This window comes from Pelmatolapia mariae, linkage group LG13, assembly GCF_036321145.2.
Source record: "Pelmatolapia mariae isolate MD_Pm_ZW linkage group LG13, Pm_UMD_F_2, whole genome shotgun sequence".
Classification (NCBI taxonomy): Eukaryota; Metazoa; Chordata; class Actinopteri; order Cichliformes; family Cichlidae; genus Pelmatolapia; species Pelmatolapia mariae.
Window position 1 is genome coordinate 34,892,312 of NC_086238.1, and position 27,305 is coordinate 34,919,616.

Here is a 27,305-nt window from a genome sequence, read left to right on the forward strand (position 1 = left end):
CCCTTTTAACAGGAAGAAACCTTTGGCAGAGCCAGGCTCAGGGAGGGGCGGAGCCATCTGCCATGATTGATTGGGTGTGAGAAGTAAACAGGACAACGACACGCTGTGGAAAAGAGGCAAAGATTAATAATTAACGCAGAGTGGTGTATACAGTACACAGTAAGTGAAATAGAAACACAAACTGGGATTTGATTCAATAGAAGAGGAACCTGGAACCTAAGCTAAGGGTTGTTTCCCATTCTAATTTTAAATACCCCAGGACCCACAGATAAGCCTGCATCTGTATGCAATGATACAGTACTATGAGCTCTTTAAGATAAAAGTGACAGTAGTCCAGCCTGAAAAGCATGCTAGCAAGCTAGGAAGAATGATTGATGTAAACAGAATTGGTCCTAGCACTGAGCCCTGTAGAACTCCATAATTAACCTCAGTGGGTGAAGAGGACTCTCCATTTACATGAACAAACTGGAGTCTATTAGATAGATATGATACAAACCACTGCAGTGCAGTACCTGTAATACCTACAGCGTGCTCTAATCGCTCTAATAGGATATTATGGTCGACAGTATCGAACGCTGCACTGAGGTCTAGCAGGACAAGCACAGAGATGAGTCCACTGTCAGAGGCCATAAGAAGATCATTTGTAACCTTCACTAAAGCTGTTTCTGTGCTGTGATGAGCTCTGAAACTCCTTGTAGGGTTAAAGGTTTTAACTGTGGCATTCTGAGGGTGTTTCAGTTGTTAATGTCCACTGTGGCCTGCGACTTTTTGGGGATTTTTTTAAATCCTGTAATGTGATGTGAAAGGTAGACCATTTGACATGTTTTGGAAACATTACTGGAGCAACATACAATGTTCTCAAACAATTTTTATTGCATCAAGAATGTTGTGATCAGTTAAACCTTTAAACCAGTATGTTGTAGATCTAAACATTTCTGAGTGCAATAATTGTAGTTGATGACCTTTGGTTTGTGTCCAAATATATAACAATACCCTGCCTTTCCAAAAAAAAAAAAGGTTAATAGCTCTTTGTGAATCACTTTTAGATACTCATCTAAATTGTGTTTTTCTACTGTGTGTGTTTCCTTTTTTTTAAGGAGAGACTGCAGAGTATGCTGAGCCATGCCAGGGTTCCAGCTAATAACTGTTAATCATCTTAGTGTAGAAAATGCTGTTTATGCCTGTCAAACTGCATTCTCTTTGTTTGTTTTTTAATTGAACTAAATAAAAGGTAACATCAGAAATCAGTTGCTCTGGTAACTGGAACAGAAACCTGGTTTCTCTCATTTCAAGGTTAACAAACTCTGAATTTTCATCACTCGTGGTCTCAGGGAGGTCTAAAGTTGTTTGTAGTGTCTGAACATGTTCAGGTAAGTAAATACAACAAAAAGCTCTGAAACCTGTGGCAAAAGTGAGGAACCTTGAATTCAGGTGGCCTCTAAAGGCCTCTATGCAAACCAAGATGTGAAGGATGTCTGAATAGGATGCCCAAAAGTTGATTGTGTTCATGTGGACGGGGCGTTTCGTCACTCATCCAAGTGACTTCTTCAGTCTCAGCTGACTGCAGGTTTCCAACCTTATAAACAGCACATTTACATAATGACTGAAACCAGCTCCACTGACTAACAATGGACTGTCAGTTCCTTGATCATAATTATGCAAATTCTTATGACCATTGATCAAAGGCCATGAGTACCATTCACAGCTTTCTGAGTACATAAGAGTACTTTAATGTACTCACTAAGGTTAAGAGGGGGGGACAAAATAGACAATTGTTTTGAGTGATGTACTCAGAAAGCTGTGTTTCTGTTTCCAGCAGACATAACCTTTGGCGATGTGCAACAATCAGAGTAAACAGTATATTTAGAGGACGTCTGGAAACAAACACAGAACCGTTTCCTTGTTGAGAATATTGAGCATTAAAGTTTCTATGAATCGAAGTTATACGCATGATTATCCTCTTATTAGGGAAAATATCTTTGTCCAGTACCATGTGGGAACATGAAATGTATCATTTTCTGTTGTAACCACAAACTAAGCGGTAATGTACCGACACTCATCTTTCACTTTTTCACTACAGTAAAACATCACAAGTCCAGTTGTTTGGAACAGTCAGCTGAATCCGCTCTCCCTGCCCAGTGCGCGCTCTCGACGCAGGGGAAACAAACCCTCTCGGGGATCCCTGCCTTGGCGCGGCACCTGAAGTTGTTCTTGGGGAAGTAGAACAAAGAGGGTCGCTGGGCAGCCGTGTTGAAAATCAACATTGTCCCCTTGCAGCAAGAAGGTCTAATTTCCTGGCTGGCTTGGCCGTTTCTTTGTCATGTTTACGTGTTCTCCTTATGCCTGTGCTATATTGTTATAATATGGTCCAACAGGTCACAGCCTACAACTCTAACACCTCTGCAGTGTTTTATGGGGACAAACCTTGCTAACGCCTAATGTTTTGCCCAGAACCAGAGCCAGCAATTGTGTTTCAGAAAATAAAATTATTTGGCATCTGCTTCCCATAAAGGGGCACAAATAATATTTCACATTCACACATCCGGACATTTCAGAATGGTCAGTTAACCTAACATGCTAACAAGCATGCAGGTTTGCACATCAGTAACATTTGCACACAAGAAGTTTAATTATTTATTCAATATTTATTGAGTATTTTAATAATTAGCAGGTAGCCTTTTGTTCCGGGTCCTGCACGGCTGCTCCTCATCAAGAAATGTGGTGGTTGTCTGTGAGGAGGAAAGAATTGTTACTGGGAGCAAATAAGGCCTACTATTAAGTAGTGATGGGCAGATGAAGCTTCATGAAGCACTGAAGCTTTTCATCCAATTGGTTCACCCCAGCGCAAAGCTTCGTGAAGCTTCATTTGCTCTAGTAGGACATCTAGTGGACGTGAAAATATTAGTTGCCATGAATTTGAAGAGTGTGGCATTTTGCACACAGCCTGTAAATGTCAACAACAAAAGGAGTGTGTAAAACGTGTATATTGTAGTGATGGCAGTATACTGTGTATATTTATACTGGCAGTATGGAAAATGATCATTTGGAAATGCTTAAAATGGAAATGATCATTTACTGTGAGGTGAGGTGTGGTTGGGGTGTGGACAGTGGTTGTGCTTTTGTAACGTTGAGGTATGGACAGCTACACACTGAGGCTTTGAGCCTCAGTCCTGCCTCTTCACATTTTATTCTGTAAAAACTACATTGTCACTGCTTTTATGACCTTTTTAGTGGGGAGAACATAGCTAGGATTTAATGATTTAACAGATCTTTTAAATCTTTTGTCCTCCACAATGCTAAATGGCTGGGAGTCCTCAATCACCATGCTAACCAGGTCTCCATCTATTTGAGATTGTTCTCCTGAGGAAAGACAATAAAAACAAAGCACAAATATAAATATCACACACGTAACTTATTACAGTTGTATAATATTGTTCTATCATTTAGTAAGATTACTGCATGCTATATTATCATGGCATTTGATGGCTCACCTGGTCTTGCTCCACAATCCGTGTTCCCCTTATTCTCATGCAAAGCTCTGTAGTGCCTGAGCATGGATGAGGTGTTGTTGTTATATTCCAGCTCCCTGGCACATAGCAAACACTTCACCTTGTACAAAAGTAAAGACAGCTTAACATAAATTGTATTGCACCATCAGTATTATGAAAATACATCATCTGTAGAAATGTACATACCTTGTTGGGAGGAATAAAATCAAAATGTTCCCACACAGGGAGGACATCCTCCTCTTCTTAGCTGGCTCCATTCTCTCCTGACTTTCTCTCCTCACTCTCATAAACCTCCAAACTGTCTCCAAACTTTCTCCAAACTGTCTCCAAACTCTCACTAATCGTAACTCTCCATCAAACACCCACATTTTGATTGAAGTCTGAGGGGTTTATATCGCTGTCATAGCTCGCGGCAAAGTTCGAACCGCTTCATGAACCAGTCACATGGTTTAGCCGGGCAGCGAGGCTTCGGACGTCATCATTTTCAGCTCCTCCCATAAATGAAGCAAGCCTCGATACGCGCTTCGCGGAAACGCCCCCTCCATTACTCGACACACGCTTCGAAGCCTCGATACAGAACGTCCCATCACTACTATTAAGGAGAACTAACGCAAATGTGTGCGCAAAGTCTAACGTACTGCAAAGAAGTAGCTGTTGAGATGAGACTACTCACCTGTCTTTCCTGTGTCCTCTCCAGGATGGTTAGGTAAATGTTTCCCCGGGGTCCAAACACCATTTAAAGGTTCCGGGAGAGGCAAAGGGAGTGTGGGGAATCTTTGTGCATGGGGTTTTTGGTGTTTATTGAATAAATATTACATATTTATTTAATAAAATGGTGTATCGTAGAATGTTGGTGGAACGTTAGAATTTGGAAAACTCACCTGACATCGTTTAGACCACTTAGGACACACAGATGGACTTCTTCTATGTTCTGAACCTTTCAGTTGTCAGCTACTATAAGACACTTGAATTTAGAATATTTTTCTTATCTCAAGAGTAATCTCTGACAACTTATGATAACAAACATATTGGAGTTCAGACTGAACTGCTCTTAAGTTTTCAATAACCCCCCAAAATAGAACATCCATATTAGCATCCATGTTCCTTCTTCACTGATGAAAAGTAACCTTCTTCTACAAGTACTGTTTAAATGACACCATCGCAGATTCAGCCCATTTCCCTGGTCTGTCATTGGCTGGGATGTAAAAACCAAGAACTCTATTTTTGTAGAAACAGGTACTTTTAATATCTAAAAACAAAAAGAAAACATGTGCACTCTCCACCTGAAAGTAAAGAAATGATTGTTTTGTAAAGACAGTGTGGAACAGCAAAAAGCTGTCACAGTGGGTTTGATATCTATGGCAACAATGTTTGCATGAACAGAATAAATAGTGACAGTTTTTTAACCTGGAAATTTAGTGTTTTATGATGTATATTTTACCATAATGTATAAACACTATTGCTTAGTTGCACAGACATTCTGGCACCAAGTTAATTCCAGGGCGATCGAGTTCACATGAACTGACTTCATATTTGGCAGACAGTTTGTCAGCGTCATGCACAGCATGGTCATACACATAAAAACATCAGAGTTACAGAATCCCAGGGCTTATAAATCAAAATAAATTCAGCCAGAGTGACGAGGACAGGGGGGTGTGGCCTGATGAGTCCAACTTATCAGTCAGTTCATCGAATGAATCGTTCAGGATTTGTAGTCTTTTAGTGTATTTGTTCCAACCCTTTTAAGCTGTTTGCATTTTTGTAAATGATGGTAATTTAATGAAAAAGAGCTAGTTAACTTAAAATAGTGACCAGCTGACACATTATATGTATTTTGGTATACTTATAATTTATAGTTTGCATATTTTCATGTAGCATGGAGATGCAGAGACTTCAGCTGCTTCTTCTTATCATTAGCTTTTGTCTGCAAAATGACTCCACCTACAGTGTATCGTGCACACACATATGCACACAACATGATATGACAGATTTTGCCTTCCAGGGAAATGTCGTCCAACTTTGCACAACAGATATGTCATGAATCCCATTAACTGCAGTTCCACTCTCATTCCTGTCCACTCTGTACTGAGTATGCTTGGTTTGACTGAAGTTGTCAGAGAGCTGCAAATATGCCACAGCATGTGTCCCACAGAGGAGGGTTAGGGTCTGTGTGTCTGCTGGTGTCCACTTGGCAAGTGTGGAGTGTTCTCAACAATCCCCTTCCGTGCATTGTCTCCTGGACATCTTTGCATTTGTGCTTTACTGTAGTTTATCTCAAGGAAACAAGATTTCTCAGGCAGTCAATCATTGCCTGTCTCGGTGTTGACTGATAATGTCCCGAGTCCATTTGATCATAGTCTCAGGAGATCGATAGAGAAAGATCAGTTTGGAGTAAAGTTCCTCTTCCAACTCCAGTTCCCCTGTCTCACGCACCTGAAACACACAGACGTCGTTAGTCGACATGGCTTTTAAAGAATCGCTGCTCCAGACACGACTGTGTGTTTTTGTGGTTTCACTGTGTATGTGTGCGTTTAGCAATTTGGAAATACTAACTTTAATTACTCTCTCTTATTGGTGGGTCTACATTAAATGGATGTGTGTTATTATACACGCAGTGCACACTTACCAAGAAGATATCAGTGCAGAGCTTAAGAATGCGGTCCACACAGGGCAGCTCCTCAAACATGATGGAGTGGGAGATCTCACTGAAGAAGCCACGGACAAACTTCCCAATGACTAAGACAACAGACACATACAGCCCCATGATACTGAAAAGAAGGGAAAAAATTACATTACATTATCTTTTATTTATATCTATCTATCTATCTTCATTTATTCATTCATTCAGTGGTCTCAGTGGTAATCGGAGCACTCGGTGCAGTGACCTCCAAACTAGGCGAGTGGCTCCAGCAGATCCCAGGAACAACATCGGAGATCTCTGTCCAGAAGAGCGCAGTCCTAGGAACAGCTAAGATACTGCGCAGGACCCTCAAGCTCCCAGGCCTCTGGTGGAGGACCCGAGCTTGAAGGATAGACCGCCCACAGGGGCGAGAGGGGAATTTTTGAAATGTATTTATTTTTATTACATGTTTACACTGAAGTCAGCTGGTAAAAAAAATTAACATTAACTTATAACAGCATTTTAGTTTCCTGAATGCAATTAGAACTTCTTAACAGCTCTACAGAGATCATGCACCTTTTTTGTAAAGCAGCGCTGCTAGTAAACAGAAAGAGACTCACAGTTATATAGAGATTATTTAGTCTTAATGACCACTCAGATTAAAACATTCATTCACACAGTGCTGTTTTCGACACATCTTTAAAGACTTTGTCTGTCACATACAGTTATGAAACACTAATCACGTGCATGTCTTTGGATTGTGAAAGCTAGAGTACCCCAAGGAACCCCCACAAGCATTAGGTAACATACAAAGTCTGCACAGGGATGCCAGCCAGCGTCTGAAGCCATGAGCCTGCTCGCTGTGAGGCAACACACAGTATCACCTCGTTAGAGCACTACACTCTCACACTGCAGGCTTACTTTTAGTACGTAAAGCATTTAAAGCCTGTTTCTGCCGGAGGTTTCTTCCTGTTAAAAGGAAGTTTTTGCTTCCCACTGTTGCCAAGGTGCTTGCTCACTGGGGGATCATATGATTGTTGGGTTTGCTCTGTTTTCTTTGTATTATTGTAGGGTTTACCTTACAATACAAACGTCTTGAGGCAACCATTGTTGTGATTTAGTGCTATATAAATAAAATTCAATTGAACTGTTTCAGTTGAATGAATGTTTTTGTTGACTGATGCCCAAAACTCCTAGATTCGTAGTTGTGTGTTTCTTACCCGTATCCTGCCAGAAAGCCCAGGCTGGGAGGACTGACTTTGTCACTGAATATGACCATGGGTAGTACACCACACTGTGAGGAGCCACAGTTCGCAATAGCAATGTCCCACCACTCCTGGTTCCCACTGCTATTTAGTGACAGGGTTATATCCATGTATCCAGCTTCATTACCTATAAGACAACAATCTGTTTCTCAATATCACATATGTTAAGGAGTAAAGTATCTGGATGCTGACATCGAGCCTGTGACTGTTTTATTTTGCCTAGTGTTTGAGGTATACTCCAAATACTCCAAATACTCCAAATGCACTTTGGGGGATTTTGAGTTGGAGCATGGATGGAAAGCCTGTGACCCACAGATGTAGATTTAATTTCCTACAACTCTGTGAGGGATTTGCAGTTTTTTACTGAACTGTTGTGATGACTCATCAAAGGATCTTTGTTTCACATACTCACTCCTGTGACTGTAATGCTGTGATATTTTACATTAGTCCTTACTAACCACTTGCTGAGCATAAGCATTTGGCTCAGGTCATGATGAGTCGCCATTAGACGCCCTGCATGTTGTGGGGCAAATATTTGTTTGCTGCTTTATACATTATTTGTGCAGCTCCAAGGTCGACCAAGTCTTTAAGTTTAGGAGTATTTCTTTTAATAAAAAGTGTATTTGATGGTTCTCTTGAACTGGTTTTGTTTATGAATGTTGAGTGCATACTGGATTTGTGTTTTATAGGCATTTCCCCAGATGTCACACAGTATGTCATGTAAGCAAGTATGATTGAACAATATAGAATATATGATGTTTGCAGTCTTTGACTTTAAAAAGAATTTGCAAGAGACTTTGATATTTTGGCTTTAATACGATTACTGTGGGGCATCCGGAATAGTTTGTGATGCATCATGACCAAGAGATTTGATTATAGATTTTCTATGGTATCTTTCATTGTTTTCTAGTAGGAGAATTTGTATGATCCCGAAATATTATGAATTTTGTTTTACTCAGATTCATTGTTATTATATTATCTTATAGCGTTATAGTGTAAAACCTGGTCTTCAGCTTATTTAATTCATTTTCTACTTCATTCAGACGCCGTTCCAGGATACTTCCACAACACAATAAGCAACATTACTTTCAATGTCTTTGAAATTGGAGAGATGTCATTAATGTGCAGTATAAAAAGCAGTGTCTGCAACACAGACCCCGGGGGGATCTCTACACGAAGGGTTTGATTGTGAGGCATTTATTAAGATTAACTGATTGCAGTTTTCAAGATTTGTAACCCACGATAATGTGACTCCTCCAAGCCTGTATGTGTGTAGTTTGTTAAGTACAGGTTTTTGATCAACTGTATCAAATGCTTTTTTAAGCTCAAACAATACTCCAATAGCATATTCTTTGTTTTTGATAGGAGTGTATCTACAAACATATTTAGATCATGTGTTGTGGTTATTGTTGGTTCTAAAGCCACAGTGTTGCATACAAAACATTGTTTTTTGTGATGCAAACTATTGCAAAATATTTGTTCCAGTATGTTAGAGGACTGTAGAGCGTTATATATCCAATGTTATATATCAGCACAACCTTTGAAATTTTCACCTTTCCAGGGAATGAACTGTTTTCAATGACAAACTGCAGTGCAGGTAAATGTTTTCACCTTATATCCAGTGATGTCTTTGACTAAAGCCATCATAATCCATTGTTCTCTTAAACTTAAATGATGTCACTATATCAATAATTTCATCTTCATCTGTTGCCCTTATAAATATGGAGTTTGCTACACTTATATTTGTAGTTACACAAAGATGTCAAGTTTTTGCAGTTTTGTTGAACATGACAGGACGAACATTAAGAACAAAATCATTAAAACCTTTCACAATAAGTTGTCACTGATCATTGTGTTTGGCATTTGAGAGTTATTTGGATATTTCATCCTTTTAATTTCTTTTATTGACAATAATATTTACTACTTCCCGTGCATTTTTCTTATTATTTTTATTTTAATCTAAAAATTTAATGTTGTAACCTGTTTTGCAGTTTTATTCATGTCAATTATTCTTATGTATCTTATAGATTTTTTCAGCTTCACTTGTTCCTTTCTTTAACTATTTCATATACACTAGATATTTTTTCTTACATGCTCTCAGTATCCCATTTGAGTGCATCTACTTCCGGTGCCGCTCCGAGCTGGCAGCCAGTATCAGCAGCTCCGACCACCAAATTTCCCCTTGTGGGACAATTAAAGATTATTCTCTATTCTACTTGTTAGGCGAGCGACTTTTATGCTGTATCATATGTATATATTAGTACTATATAGTAATAATTTGATTGTGGAAATTTTCATAAATAAATAATTGTTCACTAATGTATTCATTATAATATAAAATCTGTAAACCTTCATGCAGCTGACCGACTGGCTTGGCCTCAGCTCCATTGGGGGCACGGATGTACTTAGGAAACATACTGGGAACAAGCCTGGAAAAAATACAAGACAGTACCTGTTAAAAGAAGCACTATTCATTTTTTTCATTAATGTAAACACTTTTATTAACATTAACATCACTCCAGAGAGAAAACCTACACTGGCTCAGTGCGGTTGCCAACCAGTAATGAAGCCAAGTCTGCTCTGACTGGGTTCCCAGGTTCCAGGTCGATAGAATGCTTCTCAAAGGCATGTTCCACTGTTCCACCCTTACCCAGGTCCCTGAGAGAAAGAAAACCAGAAAAATCACATTTACAACCTCAGTCATACGTCAGCAGAGCTCAAAAAAGGAAAAGTCTGAAAGTCTTTATAGTCACAACATCTATTTCACATTGATCTGATATAATACTTTCTTTCACATTGTAATCCATTTTTATTATTTATTTTATGAATTATTTTGTTTATAAAAGCTAGATCTACTCCACTTGCCATCAGCAGGTGGTGCTGTAAAAAAAAGTGAGTGTCTATCAGACAACGATAAACTTGTCAGGATCAGATTCACCCACCCACCCATCGGGTGGATATTACACATCTTGGCTGGCCTCAGGTCTGCCCAGGTTTCCTCTTTGTAGAGCGTGTCCCAAACACCTCACCTAGGAGGCATCCTAGTCAGATGCCTGAACCACCTCCACAGGAGGACCAGTAACACTGATGACTGATCTCCTCATCCGAGCTGTAAGGGCGAGCCCTGTCACCCTCTATAAAAAGCTTGTATCTGTTGCTTGTATCCGCACTGTTGTTCTTTCAGTTACTACAGGACTGTAGGTGAGAACAGGCATGTAGATCAAATATGAAATCAACAGCTTATCACAGATGTGCAGAGATGATCCCACACTGCAGGCCAATCCATGACTGATAGTGTTTGTGTGCGCTTTTCTATCAACAAAATCTCCACCACCATCGGCTGAAATGAGCCTCACTGTTTAGAGATGGCTGTAGACAATAACGGTTGTACCTCTCTAATAAACATGTACTCTAATGTTGCTTAGATTAAGAATATTGTTCGATATTGTTTTACCTCTGAAAATTCCAGGACAGACGAAGTGTTAGGTCAACAGGACCGAGTAACTCTTTAATGACTTCCTGTCTGCTCGGGGGACTGATCCTCCAAACAGATCCAGAACTACCCTCAATCATGGCTGTCACAATGTCCTCATAACTGTAGAGAATGATGAACTGCATGGCGACCTACACGCAAAGGAAGAAAAAAGTTTTAATGAAAAATCAACCAAAACAAAAACAACAGGGAGAAAATTATTAAAGATCTCAAAGTTTTAGACTAAACAGTGAGCTGGGGATGGAGCAGACAGAGTATAAAAGCTAGTTACGGTTGGTCTGTCTACCCAGTATTTAGTGGCATTAAATACTGGATGTGAAATTAAATTATTTACAATTCATGCTCTTAACACACACAGGTGTGTGATTACACAGTGAAACAGGACATGCTCTACAGAGGCAGATTCACACTGAGTGACTGTCACAGAACAAGCAGAGATAAAGCGATGTGAGCACAGAACAGCTACAAATGCAGATACTGTAACACTGTAGTAATTGTAGTACATTGAGGTAAACCAAACTAAAACCAATACGCACAGCATTGTCTTCAAACTCTTTGGTGAGTTGGTTATATTCATCCTCTGAAAAGGGCTTGATGTACTGCTGCTGCACACTCATGGTAAACAGGGGCTAGATACACAGAAGAAAAACACGTGCTGATCATTCCCAGTTTGGAATCAGAGTAGAGCCTCGTATGTGCAGAAGGTTCACCGGTGATGACAGCATTTACAGCAGTGAATAAAATTATTTTGGGCACATTTCAGGAAAATCAAGGTAAAAACAACAACTTATGAAAAAGGGCATTCAACTGGATTCAGTTTTACTTCTATAGCACCAAATCACAACAACAGTCGCCTCAACACGCTTAATATTAAATAGGAAAGAAGGATGAAAAGGTAAGGACCCTACAACAGTCAGACAGCCCCGTGGGAGCAAGCATTTTGTGACACTGGGAAGGAAAAACCATCAGCCTCTGTGACTGGTTAGGGGTTCCCTATCTTGTAACCATATCCAGGGCTTAAAGTGGGCCGGGATGATCCAGAGAGGCATTTCATTCGGGGTTGGCTACTTTCCAAACTCCACTTTAATCCCTCATCATAATCAGTACAGTCTTAAAATGTGCCAAATAGCAGTTTATGTTCTTAGTTTTCTGCTTTCTGTTGTCTGTTAATTATTCTCAACAAGACCAAGCAAATGCATGAAATCATCCCTGTATACTGACTGCGTATGTTTGACAGAAAGTAATAACAATAAATTAATCATTTATTAACATCAACTTAATTTGGAGCAATTTTATCAATACCCAAGAAACAATATTGAAGATTTTGTTGCTTACCTCATATCCACCCAGCTTGACAGTTACTGTGACGTCAATGGGGTGGTTGACCACACCCACGACAGATCGGACCAATGAAATGAAGAGAAGGGGAAACCAGATGATGCAGATCAAGAAGAAGATAATAAGTCCACCCATGCCATATTTCACTATCTTCTTTTTCTTCTGCCCTTTAGGCTGTGGGTATTTCTGAGGGCAAAGAGATTGTTTTTACTAAAAAAAATAGTTTCAGATTTTCTTAACTTACTTCTTAAAAATACAACTTATTGTCCTCCTGATCTCATTAACCATAAGTTAGAAAAAAGGGACAAAAAAGTGGCAGTTCTCAGAGCTGCATTGCTGGTCCCACAATGCCTCTGGAATGACTTCTAAGCCAAACTGCTTATGAGGAGCCATCCAGTAAACTCAGAAACGCCAAGGAGGTTCAGATAAGAATACTCTGAAACACAATAGCACTAAATCATGTTTATTACAAAAACTTGTAATAAAAAAAGACTCATTCGTGAGCATTTTTTTAATGAAACTTTGACTTTGTTCCACTCGTATCTTTCATACCTTTTCTGTCTCACGGCTGCATTTAATGATGAAAATGTTGGCATAAATATCCTCCACACACATCCAGTTTGACAGAGACAATGTGGTATCGGTCCAAACCCAATCCATCACTGCTCGGAGTTCCACCAAGAACGGCACCAGGCGAAACCTACACACACACACACACACACACACACACACACACACACACACACACACACAGTCAGTTTTGACTCCTGACCCATTTCACATACATATATCACACTTGATCTCAAACATACATGAAGTACATGGTGTGTCTTTCCTTTGCAAGAAGACTAATATTATTAAGCTGGACTTATTCATGAAGATGTTATGCTTCTCACTCAAGAGGGATGGGCCTCCTTCTTTTTGAAGTCCACATATGTTGGGTGTAGCATCCCTTGGGTATGTAGGGTTAATTGTTGTAGGCAAGTAATGATTTTCTTCCTGTCGCTGCATCTTCTCTTGTCACTGAGAAGTGTGGTGATTTTAATCTGACAGTTGAGCTTGAAACAACAGTGGGACAAGGGGAAGTGCCCCTTCCCTTTGGGCAGTATGGTAACGCTTTGACCTTTAGTCAGGGACGTGATACTTTACTTTTCCTGAATGGTGCGGTTGGATGGATAAGGCCACTGCAACCTTCAGGTGCAGCTGTTCTGCTTTTGGCTGTGTAAGGCATTCATTCTTATTGCTGTGTCTGTGATGACGTCCACTATGGGCAGCTATAGTGGACATGTGGCAAAATTTGAGCCATTTGGACAGGAAACCTTTCTGGTTTGGTCAGGTCTCTATCTCATATGCTTTTCAGTAACTTATCCTGGCTGTCTCTATCTGTAGTGTCTCCCTGTTATGGTCCCCACTCACACCTGTTCACTTAAATAGGTCACATGATTAATAGTGGACTTAAATAACTGGGAGTTTCTGTCAGATGTTTTAGAACTGAAGAAGCTCTTGGTCAAGAAACATCTTCACAAACGTAAAATAAGTCCACAAGCTTTCTTTGAAAGCACTCGAAACTACCAAGAGTGACTAAGAAGCTACAGGTATCTGCAGTACGCTGCATGGAGAGAGCAAAGACAAACACAGAAACTAGTATCCACAGAGAACCTCAGACTTTCTTTGTGTACATACCCTTGGAAGAGAAACAGATTGAGGTGGTTGTATTTCTTGGTAAGGAAGTTGCCAAGGATACGAGTGGGGTACCCACAGCGGATCTGATAAGCTGATAAGCCAAAGTAAATGCACTTGACAAAGTACCAGAGCTGTGCCACAAAGTTTTGGTTGAACATCCTAAGACAAGACGAGAGAAAGAACATAACGCTCAAACGTGTCATTTGCTTCATCCTTCGTAACACTTAGCTCATATACCAGTTTATACAGTCAGGAAAACAGTTTGCAAAGTGAAAAATAATGAAAATTGTTCACTTCAGAGAGTGACTGCACAAATTTGACATTCATTGCCAAAGTACCAGAGGAAAAAACTATTTTGAATATTGAATATACCTTTGTCAGGAGACGTAAAAGCACCTGTGAAACAGTAACAATGTTATGGTCTTGGGTTGCTTTGAGCTCAGGGACAGGGCACCTCGCAGCTATTGATGAAACTACATAATCTGCATTATATCAGCGCTCCCCCAACAATGACTCAAAAAGCACAAACACAACGTTAACCATGATTTGAATTTGATTTAAAGAAGCATGCAAAAAAGAAACATCTTGCAACTTTTTGGGAAAATTATTTGGGAATTTTTTTTCCATATCATTGTGAGATTTGCATAACAATAATTCTAATTTAACAACCCCCAAAACCAAGAGTCAAAGGACAAATAACAACAAATCCTAGTAATTCAAAATCTTAAAAAACACAATTTAGACAAAAAGGCTATTAAAAAAATATCCAACTGACAATTCACTCTTTATGTCAAGGTGTTCAGGTTCTGTTTAGTCATGACCTATTTTACTGAAATCTCTGGTTACACTTCCTGTACCGACAGCCTGGAGATATTATATTTCTGTCATATTAGCTTCTCTCCACTGGCTCCCTGTTAAATCCAGATTTAAAAACCTCACAAACAAAATCTTGAATAATCCAGCCTTCTGTTGAAGCCATCAGCTGTTGGTGGGTGAGATGGGGCGACTGTAGCAGGTGATCTACTCATTGGAAGGTTGGTTGTTCGATCCCTGATCTGCATGGCAAATATCCTTGAGAATATGCTTACCTCTGATGCAGATATTGCAGTGTGAATTTTACATAGGAAGCACTTAAGCATGGAAACAAGCGCTCATGTGAATGAGGCTGTATGTATAAAGTGCTTTGAGTTCTCAGGCAGAGTAGAAAAGCGCTCTATAAACACCGATCCATTCGATGTGTGTGATTGGTCAGAAATAGAAGAATTATAAAATGACCATCAGTTGCCTCAGTCTGGAGCTCCATCCAAGATCTTGGCTCAAGGGATGAGTTTGACTACAGAAGAAGCTTGTTGATGATCTGAAGCCAGTTGGGCCTACAGTCATGAACACCATTACTAACACACTACGCGTATTGGATCCAATCTTGCAGTGCGTGTCCCGCCAGCCACAACTTTGAATTATTATTCTAAGTTGTGAATATTGCCTTTATATTTGTCCCTAACATCACTGATGCCAAACCTGAAACTTGTACACAGTTCTTTTGTATTTGGGCGACCTCAGCATTAGCAATATGCACCAAATTGTCTAACACAAACACATATACTTGGGGATCTGTTTGCTCTGTGTGAGAGTCCTTGAGCATTCCCAGTGCTGTCCGTGCTCCACCCATGGAGAGAATCTGAGAATCATTTTGAGGATTTTGTGCAGAGCAGGCCTCCAATGCTACGAAAGACCCAACTACACCGGGAGCAGAATGAAAGACTGCTGCCTTATTCCGTATAATGAACTCTCTCCTGCAGACATCAGAGGATGTTTAGTGGGTACCTTGTGCCCAGCTGTCCCTTTTCTCTCACTAGCCTGCTCTGACAGTGTGCATCAGCTAGTTTAAGCATGTTAACTCCTCTGTCATGCGCTTGCATGACAATGATTTCATGTCTTCAGTTTTTGGAAGCAGTGACACACTGTACATGCCTAACGCTATTGGTTTGTTAATTACTTGAAACAGAAATGTTAATGTAGGCAGCAATCCTTAACTGCTAGGGTTTGGTGCTGTTAATTGTGCCTGAGTCCAAATGAACTGCAACCAGGCCCAGCTCTTCACCTGTGCCATGACACACAGCAATCACACAAGTAAAGCAAAGGGATAAACAAGTTCGTACACCTTTAAAGTCACTCACTCCACAAATCTTAAAGACAAAGAGAACAGCTGGGAATAGTCCAACAACATGACCCCGACTACTAATCAGGCTTTCACCTGCAGCCTCTGTAACTGTAGCTATCTGACCGCTGTCAGAAATAAGTAACCCTGATCAAACACATGGATAGCTGCTTTCTTAGATCTAATTTTTAAGTTGTTCTTAATTTCTTCTATAAATCAACTGGAAAACCATCTGGTGTCACGGTTTCAGATTCCATATCTCACTTCCTATTTCTTCCAATAATTTTCTTTGAGGCTCTTTTTTTAATACTTTGTCTAAAAGTCTCTTTTTAGTTTTAGAAACGACTTATATTTCCCATTAAAAAAGTCTTTAGATGTTTCCCATTGCAGGCTGGTAACCTCAGAGCAGAGGGAGTCTGGGTTTGAATCTGCTGGCTGACAGACAGGTGGATAGTTTATCCAGTCTTCCCTGGATGAGTCCATGTAAACTCTGGCCTCAGTTTCTTGTTCCTGGCTGACAGGAGGCGTCCATGTGGTCTTCTGCTGCAGCCGCCTGCTTCAAGGTTTAACATGTTGCGTATTCAGAGATGCTCTGCAGTATTCCTTGGTTGTAACAATCGCCTTTTCGCATTGCTGCTAGCTTCCCATGAGCTTGAAGCAGTAAATGGTTCTTCTATAGAGCTCCTCCACTCAAACTGAACACTCAAAGCACTTTTCACTACAAACCTTATTCCCACATAAGGCTTGTAGTGCTTCTAGGCCTAAGCACCTCTAACTTTTGCACACACACCTCACACTTCAATGGATGCATTGGGACAACTCGGGGTTTTGTACAGAGGACACACTGACATGCAGACTGGAGCAGTCAGGGATCAAATTACTGACCCTCGAACTGGTAGATGTTTGCTTTGAAGATCAAAATGGGGGATGGTTATGTCTGGGTATATTAATCAAGTCAAGGAGGCCATTTATGTAAACAGAGAAAGATCATCTCTGAATGAAGGAGGGTACAACTGTCACCATCTTATAAGGCAGCCATTCCCCAACTCTCTGTGAATATTACAATTTACATATTAACGACCATAAAACCTGACCTCACGGCCTGTTGTTAGTCAGTGGTGCTAGTTTGGGTCATTATGCAAATGTACAGGAGAACCTCGAAGGCAGTCGAGACTCAAACTGTCACTGAAAACAGTCCAGATGAACAGAATCAACTTTCTAAGATTCAGCAGATCATCTTCACCATGTCTACATACCTACATGCATGTAGTTGCAGCTTGTGCATGGAAATGGCTGATTATATATTTGTGTTAATAAACAGCTCAACACGTGCACCTGATTTAAGTATGCACTCGTTAGAGGCTGCTCAACAATTATCCATTACTCCTCCAAGGAGTTATTTTTGTTAAAGCAGGCAAGAGGATACTTCCTGTTTCTACTAAAGAATATTACAAACATCTGAACCATTGACAAAAGGGTATTCATGATGCTCTTCAGATATATGCACATTATATAGTTAAATATAAATGAATATAGGTGTTAATATATCAAAGAGGACAAAATGTTTTCTTGTTAAAAAATTGAAGTTAAACTTTTGTTGACATATACTTATTTTTTACATTTTTACTATTTTACATAGAGAATCAATCCTTCATAACTGGGACTCAGATCATTATCGATGTCATAATTTATCACAAATAATACAGTAAATGCAAGACGTAAGCTGGCATCACCTTTCAGTGACAGCGGGCAGGATAAAGAACATCCAAAGATGAATCCCAAAAACAAGGATCACCTGGAGAGAAAAAACAATAGGATAGCAAAAATATACAAAACAATAAATTTCATTAAAATAATATAAAATAGTTAGAATAGTGAAAAACACAACAGTAGAGATGTTCTAAAAACGAGGAGCAATGAGTGGCTCCACAGATGCCATCCTAACAAATATTACAGAACGACTATGAAAATGACATAAGAAGAAAAAATCCTTTCTAACATTAACTCTCCTACGATTGATTTTAGGATTTAAAAGATTCAACATTTTAGGAAGAAAAAGGATTCAAATCAAGCCATTTTTATGTAAAAGAGTCTTTCAACAAACATGAGACCAGACAGAAAACATATGACACAATCAAGTTCAAGGAATTAGCACACAAAAACTGAAAATCATACCCAATTATAAAATTGTCTAATCTCCCATTCAAGATCAGCTTCTCGTGCACATCCAGGTAGATACTGATTGACCTGCTGATCACTCCCTGACTGTTCTGACCACTGTGCACTTTTCATTTCAGACTCAAATCTGCACAGAGAGCAAAGACAAACTTCGATTTCAAACCTACCTTGAATTATTTTTTTTGGTCATGAGAGCTGGATCTCTGTATACGACCCAGAGTCCACAACTTCCAAGCTTTTGGAAACTAAAACTAGGAGCAAACGTGTCATTTTTTTCCCAACATTCCCTAATGGGAATTGGTTTAATGTGGAATTTTACTATAACAGTCATGAAGCCTCTGGGAGAGACCGACCTGTCAGGTGCTGACTGCTGATACGTTCTCCTGTGGCGTGTGTGAGGGTTTATGTGCTGCGGTTAACTCTCCAGGGTGGGTGTGGTCACTGACAGGTTCAACCTGGGCACATCTGTGCTTAATCTCAACAGTGTGCAAATCTGATCGGGGTAAAGCTAGTTCTGTTTTTGCTGTAGCCACTTACCGACAGCCTCCGCTGCCTCGGTTGTAGGGATACAAGTGAAAAGGGAGACCACAATATTTAAGTTGTTTCCTGTCATAAATCCTTCTGTGGTGCAGTTGTAAGAAGATGAGACGAAGCATTTAACACCCTGCTTGGACACTTCGATGATATAGTAATGCCCTTTGTCCTGCCACAGTTACTGCAGCATTTCAGGCTGTTGTTTACAATGTTCTCCTTGATTGGGTCAGTCGGTTCATCTTCTCATACTGAGATGATGTACTAGTTTTCCACAATCTAGAGGAACCACGTACATTCCAACGATTACCTAACCCAAGTTTTTTGTGTTATATCATCATGATTGAGCAGATAAAGGCAGATCCAGGTAAGGTAAAAGATGTAGCTGAATGATCATAATCAACTAATAAAGTTCAAAGTTTAGGATTTGCTCATTTTTAATCACCGGTTCATTCAAGGTTACAGCAAGATTTCTGCTCCATTAAGAGCCTTTTCGTGGATTCAGCAGCTGAGCCGTCCTTCAGCACTCTCATGGAGAGGTCCTCTCGCACCTAAGCATAGCCACATACCTCCCTGTGGGGTTTTTGGCTCTCCACCCCTCCTCTATAGAATGCAACTATGATGCCACTCTGAAGCACTAGTACAGGAGGATACAGGCAGCTTCTAAGGAGTAAACTAAAAAGTAGCACCCTACTGAAAATGCTCCTCAGCTGCAAGAGAGGATGACTCTGAATGGGAGAAAGATCAAATTGAAATCAGTTTCATTACAATAGTTTCTTGTTTTTTGTGGGCTGTTCCTATGAACTTTGGATCACCCCGTGAAGCTTTGAATATATGTAAATAATTAATGATAAGAATTTTATTATGTGAACAGAACCTGGAAGATGAGTTTTCCCATGACAGCCTTGCGCAGGTATAGAGCTCTGTCAATGATCATAGTGCTGAACTGGATGAGCAGCATCACCAGAAAAGCTTCCGGCACCTGGTCTTCTGACAGCGTGGACGCTATATCAGCTGCTGCACTGTGTTTCTGACGGAAACAAGACAAAAGTAATAATAAGGCTTTTCTCTTTTACTTGATTTAAAGATTATCTTCCAAACATGACATGTACTTTTATAGTTAAGACATTTACTATTATTCAGCTTTACTCAGTTTCAATAATGTGTTTGATTACAAAAAGTCTTACAATGTCTGGTGTTCTTTGATGAAACGTAAGCATTGTTACAAATAAATGGTTTGGATTAATAAAGGCAAAAAAAAAGGACAAATATAAATACTTACCACAAATAATAACTAAAATTATTAAAACACAGTCTGACTAATTTACTTACATACCTTTGGACACCATGACAACAAACTAAAGATCAGACTGTTGTTAAATGTTAAGATCAACGTTAGGAACAATGAGGCATGCAAAGAGGGGCAAACAAAAAAGCCGGCCTGTTCAGTTTCAACTGTATGGCAGATGTTTGGGGTTTTTATTATTTTATTAGTCTTTTATTTATCCAGGTAAACATCTCACTGAGGTCAAAAGTCTCATTTCCAAAACAGACCTGCCATCAAAAACACTTGATTTAGGTAAAATTTTATCTTTTTTTATCTCTTTGCAGTTTTTGTTTTCATGTCTGTATATTACTGTTAGTCACAAAATGACGAGCTTGTGTCTTACCCCAAAAGCCCAAAAGCCAAAGACGATGATGATGAAATCAATGACGTCGGTCAGGAACATGAGTGCATAGACATCAGTGGCAGCCCGGTACTCAGAGTGGAGAATATCCCTGAAGAAACCCTGAGCTGGCTTGTAAACACTCTGAATCCTGCAGAGAAATCAGCTTGCATTAAGTCACTGCACACGACTTTTACTAAAGCACTACACCTTTTTAACATTACTTTTTCATTAACACAAGAAGTAAAATGATACATTTTCTTAAGAGATCATCAGGAACAGTTTTTATTTTCGACTTACACATAAATGAAGACATGTTTTATCTTGTGTCCCACATCCCGTATTCTCTTACTGGCTGCTTCTCTCTTCCTGCCTTTTTGATTCTTCGTCATCATTTCTTTACTAGAGTCAACAGTCTCAGCTCCACTGGACTCCACTGGAAAAGTCAAAACCAGATGAGAGATTTAACTACAATTAGCACAACAGAAAGGGGGAGTTATATTTTAGAAGATGCAACATTTGTCTTTTTGTTCACTTGACACATTATCCCAGCAGTAAAAACCAGAGTGAGCCTTAAATCACAGCACATGGAGAGGGGAGTGGCTCGCACCTACAGGAGCTGCTGGGCCATGAACACCTATGGTGGGCTGTTTCTGTACTGATGTTAATGCCAGACGAGGTTTGATGACTTTTATGCATTATATGCCACTTTACATGCTCTGACACTTTCGGCTGTGTTGTTCCTAAACATTCCCAACTTTACAGTAATGCCACTTCCAGCTTAACTGTTAAATATATTATATGATGATATGATGCTTTGATTATAAAAAGTGATCTAGTGTGCTTGGGCAGGTGCTTTCAGGTTCACTGTCAACAGAGAATACTGTAAAGGTTGGAGGAGAATGTTGGGAAATAAAGTGGACGAGGTGTGCAGATGATTTTCCATCTTATTGTGAGGGAAATCCAGGTCTGTAGGAAGCACAAGATGGGGTCATCTGGTCTGTCCGGGGATCATAAAGGAAAGGTTCAAACAATGCTGCATCATTTTAACCACTGTTGGTGGCAAGAAAAACCATCCATCCATTTTCTCCCACTTATCTACTACAGGGCTACAGAAAGGCTGGAACCTATCCTGGCTGTAACGGGGCCAGAGGCTGGGTACACCGTGGACAGGCCGCTAAGACACAGATAAACACGCTCATGCTCACATTCACACTTACAGCCAATTTTAGAATCACAAATGAGAAGAATATGCATGTCTTTGGATTGTTGGAGTCCCTGGAGAGAAGCTTCAAAGACACTGGGAAAATATGCAAGCTACACATAGAGGAACCCCAACCGGCCAGTGAATTGAAACCCAGGACAGTCTTGCTGTGAGGTGAGAGTGTGAACCACTGCACCACAAAGACTGCAGAGTTCAGTAATGCCGTTTTTTCCTCTGGCTCAGATTCACTAGGGCTGCTTTACAGCCTAAGGCAGCGGGGACGTTTTAGATTCAACACTTCAAATGGAAACTAAACTGGGTTCACAATGATTGGTGTCTTGGACAGGTGACAGTGAAGGAGAGAAAAGAACTGAATCAAAGCGAAGTTTAATACATTTAATCCAACTAGGCAACCAAAAACATAAGAGATGTAAAATAAAAGAGGTAAAATAGGAGGAAACACACACTGGGATGACTAAGGTGGAAAAAACTGTCTATAGTCTCATTCTGCTTACTTTAATTTCAATCCAAATATTGAATTTACTAATGACTTTAATGAGGCTGACTGCTTCCTTCACAGGCACATAATTACTGGTGATAACATGTTCTATATTTGGCACAATGAATATTCCTAACCACAACGGACTGGAATTCTTCAAAAGTTGGGTTGCTTTAGTTTTACTTTGAAGTAATACGGCTGACAAGGTTTAGGGGGGCAATACCTTTTTCACACAGAGTAGGTTTGGATCTTTTCCCCCTTAATAATAAACACCTTTATTTAGAAACTGATTGTATTTACTTGTGTTATCTTTGTCTAATAGTTAAATCTGTTTAATGATCTGAAACATTTAAGTGAGACATCACTTCCTGATGGAAGGGGGGAGCACTTTTCACACCACTGTATTTAGAAAACGTGTCTCTGTGCTAAAGGCAGATTATACCCTGGCTATCTTAGCTGTCATAGGGCGAGAGGCAGGGTACACCGTGGACAGGTCGGCAGTCTGTCGCAGGGCTAACACTCACATTCACACCTGTGGGCAATTTTCAGTTTCCAATTAACCCGTCCCCACTAACTGCAGGTCTTTGGACTGTGCCAAATCACAACAACTGTTTCCCCAAGGTACTTTATATTTTAAAGTAAAGACCCCACAATAATACACAGAAACAGAGAAACCTGTATCATCACAGTCCACATATAATGAACCTACAAGCCTTTACCGTGCTGCTGTTTAGGAGTTTTTATTTTCTTGCGGAACCTGATGCTGCTTCTTTTCTTTGGGACTTCCTCTGTTACGTCCTCATCGTCTCCTTCCCTCTTATCTGGCTGGATACTCTTCACCCAAGGCAGTATTTCTTCTCCTGGTGTATCTTGCGACCCAGTGGGTGTTGATTCAGTGGGCTGTATGGTAGAAAGGTCAGAGCTGGTACTCGGTTTAACGTAGTTCTCATCATCCTGTGTTGATAAATGAGCGATTTAATACATTTGGACTTAATTCCAGATCATTACACAATAAACTCACCCACTTCATTAGGTACACCTCTTCAACACATATGCTAAACAACCATGCCAGCTTCCAAGTCACTTAAATGAAGGTTATCTTGCCGTGTGATTGACTGATTAGATAGTCAGATAGATAGATAATCACACGGCAGCAAACAAATGCATTTAGGGATGTAGACTTGGTCAAGATAACCTGCAAGAAAGTTCATTTAAGTGACGTGGACGGTGGCGTGGTTGTGGGTGCGAGACGGGCCGGTCTGAGTATTTCTGAAACCTCTGATCTGCTGGGATTTTAATTCTTGGCACACTTTGGGCCTCTTAGTACCAACCTGCCCATCATTTAAACCCCACAGCCCACCTGTTGCTACCCATCTTCTAAAGGCTGCTTCCAGCAGGATAATGTCCTGCATCACAAAATTCAATTAATCTCAGACTGATTTCTTGAAAACGACGATGAGTTCACTGTAATCAGATCCAACAGTCCACCTTTGTGGAGAAATGTCTCCATCACCGTGATGACTCTAATGCTAAAGGCAGGTCCAACCCGTTCTAGCAAAGTATAACTAATGAAATGGCAGGTGACTGTAAATGTGCTGATTGTGTTACATGATCCTACAGCTTTTAATGATGTCCCAAAACATTCTTTTAAAAACAGACCAGTAACCGATACCAAACAACATCTCATATTCACACCAACCTTTTTAATTTTGCTGATTTCAGTTATTTCCAGGTTTTCCAGCGTGGAGGCTGTACTAACTCTGTCATCCTCTCTCTCTTCTTTTTGTCTTTTTGCCTTTTGCTTTCCATCTTCATCTCCTTCTCTAGTTTTAACTTCAACATTAACATCATCTGGTGAAGCGCTGTGATCCTCCATGGGGCCTTCACGGTCCCACAGGCCATACCGCTGTGTGTACACAAACAGGCAAACCAAATTACAAAGAAATGTCCACTTTTCTCAGTACTGTCTGAACACTCATCATGGAGTACACAGACAAGGGCCCACAGAAATCAACTCTCCAGGCTCATCTAGCTGAAATCAGTGGTGGACTTACCATCAGCAGGGATCTGTGGAAAAACAGAGCCAGCAACTGAAGAAGATCATATCTGATGTAGTTGTCAGTCTTTTCCAGGCCAAGGATGCGAGGTGGGAAGAAAGGCTTGTCAAGGGTCATCTCGAAACTACTGTTCCAAGGAAAAAATCCAAACTGGAAAATGTATTTCACCACTACCATAACCTGAAACGAAGCAGAGAAGCCAGCGGTCAAACCAGAAAAGAGCCCCGACCCGTCGTCCTCTGTTAAATAAGTCATATACAGATGAGCCAACTTTCTATTGGCTGCTTTAAATGTATGCTGAAAATCATAAAGCACAAGATATTAGTCAGAATAATTTGGACAAATTAAGTTTACTGGATACACGTACAGCTGCATCAAGCGCTCCCTGGCTCTACACTCCACAGAGGTGTGGACAGAGGCACTCATACATGCTACACATGATACTGAGCAACATAGTAAGATATTTATGGATGAAATTAAGATAAATGAAGATAACTGAAATAGACCACATGATGAAAATAACATTTCTCTGTTCTTACCTCTGTGTAGATTATAGCAGTCATCCAAAACTTTTTGGTTGGTCTTGGAACAGACAGCATAGCCCACAGGAACACCAGTACGGGCAGGACCAGTGATATGACAGAGGCACTGACCACATTATTTAACACTATGATGAAATAGCAGACCAGCTCAGAGTTGGCTGACAGCAGATTGTACATGGCAAACAGCATCTTCAGCAGACGGTTCTGGCTGGAAAAAAACTCTCTGCTCTGTTCCAACTCCTCGATCAAAAACTGCCTGTAGAGACACAAGGCTGGTCAGGACCACACATTTGCACTTTTTTATTTAGTACTGCATTTCATTCACATGAATACAGCAAGTGAAAAAGAAAGCATCTGAATGAAGAAAGAGGGAATGGAAGAGAATACACTGAAACATGCTAGAATTGGACTACTTGGGAGATGTTTTTGGCACACTCCTAGTTTCATAAAGTACAATCACTGCCTGTGACTGTCGGTAACTTCTTTACTCAGAGTGTCCCCAGCATCTACCTGTCTCCCAGCAGCTCACTGGCTGTTCTGGAGTGTCTGTGTTGCTGCTGGTCGGATAAGTCTGGGATCAGTCCCGTACTGCTGGATGGCGGTTTTGGAGTTAGGATATTCCCACTGCTGTTGAGTCTTAGCTTGGGGGTACACTGGTTTATGCTATCCTCCAGGCACCTGAGACACACACGCAACAAAAATTGAGGACAAGAAGTGGATTAATCTACAGAATTAAATCAACATCAACTACTAACCACTTGGATGAAACTAATCCACTGTTCATTATTAGAGCCTCAGAATATAGAATATAAAAGCTAGAGAAAACAGTCACATGGACCAAGCAGAGAAGATACTCTAGAATTATGTAGTCCATTTTATGGCAAGCACAAAGAGTGTTGAAGTAGGACGGTTCGATACATTAAGAGGAATTTCTGCCTTGGATAATACATTTATTCTGGGTGAAAATGGTAGTTTTTGAGGTCATAATGACTTTAACCTTTGACAACCTACTTCTATTCATTTTATCCCCCAGTCAAAATAAAAATTTATGCCAAAATTGAAGTAATTCCTTTAGGTGCTCCTGAGAAACTATGTTCATGCAAAGGACAACTTGAAAACTGACGCCACTCCCCACCACGCCCAGAGGGATAAAAGCTACATCAAATCAAATCCACAGGAAACATCAATGACCCTGCAAACCTGTACCTGGTAGAATTTTCTGCATCTGTGTCGTCCAAACACGTCTCCAGGGTGCAGCTTTCACTGCCCTGAGATTCCTGATCATCTCTGGAGTCTGCTGCTGAACCATGCTGTCATCAGAGTCACACAGACTGTAGTTAGTGTTAGTTTCTATGTGTTTGTACGTGCATGCATGCATATGTACGATCCATGTGTGTGCGTGCGTGCGTGCATGTGCACTTGCTTGTGCATACTCCACACTCTGTTGTGTTTACCTGCTGAATCTTTTGGATGATGAAGTAGCGCTCATTGCACATAACAGTGGAAATCTCTCTGTACTGTTTAGTCAGTAAATTAAGCCACTGAGTGAGTCCGTCAACCATCGCCAGCACTATCGCCCCCAAGAAACGCAGAATATCCAAGATCCTCTGCACCGTCTCACCACGACCTGCAGAGGTAAAAGACAGACAACAAAGTATGATGTGAACCCACACTGAAAAAGATTCTTATATAATTAATGCAAATTATATCAGGGCCTCAGGACTTTATGCTTCCCCTGAGTTTTGATTTATGTTGTTCGGTATTCCAGTCTTTGGATTCTCATGTTTTGTAAGTTGAGTTAATGATGTCATTCTGTGACTCGGTGGTTCCCCTGGTGTTCCTTCCTAATCTAGTTCAGCCTGCATTTCCCTGCATGCATTCTCGTAAAGTAAAACACAGAAAGAAAGCCATCTGATAGTACTGTAGACTGGACACAAACTACATACCATGAATGATGTAACCCCTTTGCAAATGGTAAAAGCAGGGACTACGTGAACCTACCAGACTCTTGTTCCTTTGACTCCCCATCCTGAACGATGGGTTCCTCGTAATCATCATCCCCAGAACCTAGACAAAATCAAATACACAAAGACTGTAAATATCTGCATTAGTATCTGTATAATCTGCTCTACCATGTAGATTCGACCTTTTCATACCAATAAGTCTGACAACTTTTTGGTTTTTGCATGTCTTCAGAAGAAAATTGTTATAAATTGTTTTGATAACAGCATGTGCCGCTTTGTATTTCACTGCTTCTTTTCACATTAGTTGTCAAAGACCAGATATAGTAACCCACTGCTGACTGAGACTTTTTCATTTCTGTTGCAAACATTGTCAAATCGCCATCATGTCAGATCTGTAATGACTGTTTGGATCACTGTCATGCTGATAAATGAAGGTGTTGCCAATTAAATGCTTTACAGATGATAATGCATGGTGGATTTTTCTGCATACATGAATGAGTCTATTGTGGGCGCTGGTTTAGCTCAGTGTACTGAGCAGGCGACCACATGCCGTACGGCTGAGAGTGGCCAGCCTGGGTTTGAGTCTGACCCGCGGAC

At 40.3% G+C, this 27,305-nt stretch overlaps 1 protein-coding gene across 2 annotated transcripts in view; it reads right to left on the reverse strand.

Moving 5' to 3' along the window:
• Nucleotides 1–4,741: 4,741 nt before the first annotated feature.
• piezo1 (piezo type mechanosensitive ion channel component 1 (Er blood group)) overlaps nucleotides 4,742–27,305 on the reverse strand; it is an 87,022-nt gene continuing 64,458 nt past the window's right edge. Inside the window, exons 33-54 of one of the 2 annotated variants that reach the window (XM_063491233.1) lie at nucleotides 26,746–26,811; nucleotides 26,199–26,371; nucleotides 25,951–26,054; nucleotides 25,255–25,422; nucleotides 24,742–25,000; nucleotides 24,200–24,382; nucleotides 23,845–24,051; nucleotides 22,865–23,045; nucleotides 20,743–20,878; nucleotides 20,446–20,593; nucleotides 19,653–19,805; nucleotides 17,800–17,861; nucleotides 13,909–14,067; nucleotides 12,778–12,925; nucleotides 12,223–12,411; nucleotides 11,424–11,516; nucleotides 10,849–11,018; nucleotides 9,930–10,052; nucleotides 9,744–9,823; nucleotides 7,350–7,521; nucleotides 6,136–6,277; nucleotides 4,742–5,942 (exon numbers count right to left, since the gene is read on the reverse strand). In XM_063491233.1, coding sequence (XP_063347303.1) covers nucleotides 5,814–5,942; nucleotides 6,136–6,277; nucleotides 7,350–7,521; nucleotides 9,744–9,823; nucleotides 9,930–10,052; nucleotides 10,849–11,018; nucleotides 11,424–11,516; nucleotides 12,223–12,411; nucleotides 12,778–12,925; nucleotides 13,909–14,067; nucleotides 17,800–17,861; nucleotides 19,653–19,805; nucleotides 20,446–20,593; nucleotides 20,743–20,878; nucleotides 22,865–23,045; nucleotides 23,845–24,051; nucleotides 24,200–24,382; nucleotides 24,742–25,000; nucleotides 25,255–25,422; nucleotides 25,951–26,054; nucleotides 26,199–26,371; nucleotides 26,746–26,811 — 3,245 coding nt within the window. In that variant the 3' untranslated portion in view covers nucleotides 4,742–5,813. Of the gene's footprint in view, nucleotides 5,943–6,135; nucleotides 6,278–7,349; nucleotides 7,522–9,743; nucleotides 9,824–9,929; nucleotides 10,053–10,848; nucleotides 11,019–11,423; nucleotides 11,517–12,222; nucleotides 12,412–12,777; nucleotides 12,926–13,908; nucleotides 14,068–17,799; nucleotides 17,862–19,652; nucleotides 19,806–20,445; nucleotides 20,594–20,742; nucleotides 20,879–22,864; nucleotides 23,100–23,844; nucleotides 24,052–24,199; nucleotides 24,383–24,741; nucleotides 25,001–25,254; nucleotides 25,423–25,950; nucleotides 26,055–26,198; nucleotides 26,372–26,745; nucleotides 26,812–27,305 lie in introns of both variants that reach the window. The other variant, XM_063491232.1, reaches the window with a different exon arrangement.